The following is a 4,523-nucleotide window of genomic DNA, read 5'->3' as shown; positions in this document are numbered from 1 at the left end:
GATAGTGATGATTCTTGATTTTTCAACAACTGGTAAATTCTCATCATATTTTTCTTTCTCTATGATTAATGTTTTGCATATTATTAGATCCGGTTATTTAAAGATTGTTTAAATAAATTTATTTGAAATCTCTGAGTCTATCACCCCGTGCTTTTCACTATGCATATGGTAAACGAGTTACCAACAACTTCAATTATCTCTCCATGCTACTTTCAAGCTTAAAGCTCTTGGTCAACTCAAATACTTCTTAGGCTTTGAAATTGCTCGTTCCATAGCTGCTTTGTTCTTATCACACATCTATACACACTGCAACTTCTCCAAGATATTGGATATCTCGACAGTAAACTGACAGTAATACCTATGGATCCTCTGCTCAAACTTAATTCCACCGATGGTGACCCTCTCCAAGAACTATCACGGTTTCGACAACTCATAGGGCGCCTCATCTACCTCACATTGTCCAGACCTGATATTACATTTTTAGTTCATTGTCTAAGCCAATTTCTCTCCAATCCGAGACATCTCCACTTACAAGCTTCTCACCATCTTCTTCTTCGATTTCTAAAAGCCAATTTCTCTCCAATCCGTGACATCCCCACTTAGAGGCTGCTCACCATCTTCTTCAATTTCTAAAAGCCAAGCCTGGACAAGGGATTTTCTATCCCTCTAATTCATCTCTTCACCTACGTGCCTTCTCCGATTTCGATTGGGCATCCTGTCCAATCACTAGGCAATCCACCACAGGTTTTGCGTGTTTTTAGGTGATTGTTTGATCTCTTGGCGATCTAAGAAACAACCTACCATTTGTAAAAGTTCCATTGAAGCATAATACGGGGCCTTGGCTGCCATAGCAAGTGAGATTACATGGATTCGATATCTACTCCAAGATCTTCACATCCCTCAACCAACACCTTCCTTCATCTACTGCAACAATCAACCTGCCATCCACATTGCCAGCAACCCTACATTTCATGAACCCACCAAACATATTGAACTCGATTGCCACTTTTTTCAGACAAGATCAGAAATGCTACAATTCACCTTATCCTGATCAATAGCAGCAAAGTACTAGCTGATGTTTTCACCAAAACCCTACCTTCTACATCTTTGCAATCTCACATTTCCAAGATGACTATTCATAATGTACACAACCCATCTTCAGTCGACTAATAGAATTATTTATACATACATTAGTTAGTTTACTATAGTGTTCTAACTGTAATTCGCTATTAACCACTTATGGTTATTTTTGCTCTATATTACGTTACGTTAAATAAGTCACAATACCTTTTTGTAATTACAAAGTAATTCTTACGATTTGATTAATAAAACTAATTCAGATTTCTCTTCCGCAATAATGATTCCTTACTCAAAATCTCAAATAACAAACAAAACTAAACAACCCTTAAACAAAAAGGGCGATACCAACAATTATAGTTAACAATTTTTCTAATATAAACTACTCAATTATGAAGCTTGACCATTGAAATAATCAAATTCAAATTCAAATGTCAACATCTAATCTAATATAAATCGAATATTCATAATTTTTGTGTATCAAATTTATAAATTATAAATTATTATAAATATGGTCGTTTCATCCATTTGTATATAATTTTGAGCAACCATTGTACAATCAAGTATCAGAAGAGGCCGACTAGGTAGGACTTAGTCTTTAAGTCCATTGACCATGGATAACATGGGTTACCCACTTACCTATTACTTCTAAGGCTAGTGCTCGCTCTTTCTTCTTTCAAGCCCATCGAGAAAGTGGATAAAACTCCGGCTACTTGACACTACTTGCAATCTTCGATAAAACTCCGGCTAAACCATGGCTGACAGATAGTGACAAGTTGGTTATAAAGTCTTCATTTTTATTTATTTGTTTATTTATTTATTTTTTTACATAATATAATTAAGAGTATATAAATATAAAGAGAAAAGAGCCAGTCAATGCCTTTTGCCTATGCCTTATCTAATTCTCGATCTCAAACATCCCATTTGGCTATTTCCAAGTTTTGTAAAATTGGGCAAAGTCTATAAAGCTCTCTGTGTCTTGTTCCCAAGTATAATCCCTTCGGTGTTACCAATGAAAGATGAACGCAACAAAGGAAGCAGAAACAGTACTCTTCACTCTCCGGCTAAGATCCTTAGCCGGCCCATCGGAATCACGGCTCAATCTCCGGTAACAAAGTCGGACATGGATCCCAGTATCTGGAGCCAGCTGCCGAACGAACTACTCGAGATAATCCTCTCCTTTCTACCCCTGAAAAACTTCTTCAACCTTAGATCAACTTGCAAAACTTTCTGGTCTATGGTATTTTCTCCTCGTTTCATTTCTAAACACAATTCTTCTTTACCATCTTTTTCCTCCTTTCTCTTGCTTTCTCACCCTCAATGTCACCGTCGCTTTCCTCTCTATGACTCTAACCTCAACGCGTGGCGCAACAGAGCTCTGTCTTCCTCTGTCTCGTTACCTTCGGCATCTCTGCTCACCTCCTCGAATGGCCTCCTCTGTTTCTCTCTCCCCACCTCCTCTTCCTTCCTCGTCTCAAACCTATTGGCCAATACGGAGAGAGAAATCAAATTCCCAACATACCCTTTTTCATTCGAGCTTCTATCTCTAGTTTCCACCCCATTGGGGTACACCATCTTCGCTCTCTGTTCTCAATCATCCTCAAAATCCACCTACCTCTACGATTCCAGGAATCATTCCTGGACGGAATCAGACGGCTTCGATCCAATTCTGAACGACAATCACCACCAGGAAGCCGTTTACTTTAAAGGGGCATTGTACTTCACCACCGCGGAGCCATTTTCCATCGTCAGCTTCGATTTGGAGAAAGGGGTGTGGCGTAGATCAGAAGCCGAGGTTCCGGGTGAGCTCACTTTCGCTCGATTGGTAAGTGGCAGTGGTAGACATGGAGGAAGCAATGAAACGCTGTACTTGATCGGGGGAATAGGAGGGAATGGGATTACGAGGAGCTTGAAAGTGTGGGAATTGGGGAATGAGGGAAGGGATTGGTTGGAGTACGACAGAGTACCTGAAATGATGTGTAGAAAATTCACGTCGGTATGTTATCATAATTATCAGCATGTTTATTGCTTTTGGCATCCGGGAATGATATGCATTTGTTGTTATACGTGGCCTGAGATTCTCTACTTCAAATCAAGTAGGAGGACTTGGCATTGGCTTCCCAAATCTCCTTCCTTGCCTGACAAATGGAGTTGTGGTTTCAGATGGTTTTCTTTTATTCCTAACTTATATGCTTCAGTTTGACTCTTCTCTTATAATTTTTTTTTGGATCATATTTGGGTTTTTGATTGGTAGTGTTTCTCAAGTGTGTTTATGCTTATTGTTCTTTTTTTTTTTTTTGCTTGTTTGTTTGTAATGAAATTATTATATTATTAGTTACGAATTTTTCATTGGATGTGGTCCTAGTATTTACAACAAAGTTTATTAAGATTATTTCAAATTTCTAAACGTTTACGCAAGCAAGTTCCTTATTCCTTCATCTTTTCCCCTTATAATTAATAATTATTATTACCATTAAAAAAATATAATAGGGGTGGGGCGGTTTTGTGACGTTGTTGTAATCTATTGAATTTGACAATTACGTCGCCTTCTTTTTCAAACGAGAAGGAGTTGTCTTTATAACTTGGCGCCGATACATTTACATGACTATGAAATCTAAGAAAAAAAAAAAAAAAAACAAAGATGAGTGGGTACATTATATTATATTTGCCCCACAAAAAAAAAAAAAAATCTTATTAACTAAAAGAAAATTAATTTTTAAAACTATTTTAAAAAAAAAATTCTCAACATAATTTGACATTCTTCTTTGGATGATTTCCATAGGGAAATTTAATTTTTAATGCAATAAGTCACACTCCGTTTGAAAAATACCTTATCCCTATAAGTCTCTCGTTTTGGTCCTACTAATGCCGTTACTACCCAAAATACCCCTGGTATAATTTTCCCAATCTTTTTCTCATAGTCTTCACTCTCTATCTCTTATTTCCCTCTCTATCTCTCAAACTCTCGTACACACAGAAAAAGCCAGCCACCATTAATTTGCATTTCGGATCTAGAGGCAAGTTGTCAATCCTTTCAAGTCAAGAAACTTCATTTTGGATTTCGGATCTAAGGGAAAAAATCGTATGGGTAAGTATATATTTGTTGTATGTAGTGAGGAAACTTGTCTGGTTACATTACTTGTCTTATTTCGAACAGATCTGTGTATGCCTTCATGTTTTATTGCAATTTTTCACGGAATGAATATTGGATACTTCGTGCGTTTTTTTCTGGATTTTTTCCTACCTCGATGAGTTTTGATGAAACTCGATAGGTCTCGATGTGTTGCATGCATGCTGGCTCGATGGTCCTCGATGGACCTCGACGTGCCTCGATAGTGTTAGGATGTTAGTACCTCGATGGTACTCGATAAAACTCGATACGTGTAGTATAAGAGTTTAATTGGAATTAATAACTCGATGGTACTCGATTGTACTCGATTGTACTC

The 4,523-nt window shown here is 37.5% G+C and overlaps 1 protein-coding gene across 1 annotated transcript; it reads left to right on the top strand.

Moving 5' to 3' along the window:
• Positions 1-1,647: 1,647 nt before the first annotated feature.
• LOC133804355 (F-box/kelch-repeat protein At5g43190) lies at positions 1,648-3,431 on the top strand. Its single transcript, XM_062242519.1, has one exon. It carries the CDS (start codon positions 1,967-1,969, stop codon positions 3,278-3,280), a length of 1,314 nt encoding a protein of 437 aa, XP_062098503.1. The 5' UTR covers positions 1,648-1,966; the 3' UTR covers positions 3,281-3,431.
• Positions 3,432-4,523: the final 1,092 nt, after the last annotated feature.

This window comes from Humulus lupulus, chromosome X, assembly GCF_963169125.1.
Source record: "Humulus lupulus chromosome X, drHumLupu1.1, whole genome shotgun sequence".
Lineage (NCBI taxonomy): Eukaryota > Viridiplantae > Streptophyta > Magnoliopsida > Rosales > Cannabaceae > Humulus > Humulus lupulus.
The sequence above is the reverse complement of the archived record's forward strand: the minus strand, read 5'-3'. Positions and strand labels throughout refer to the sequence as shown.

Bases quoted from the DNA above. Each gene is read 5' to 3' on its own strand.
- LOC133804355 (XM_062242519.1), top strand. From the start codon at position 1,967: ATGCCTTATCTAATTCTCGATCTCAAACATCCCATTTGGCTATTTCCA.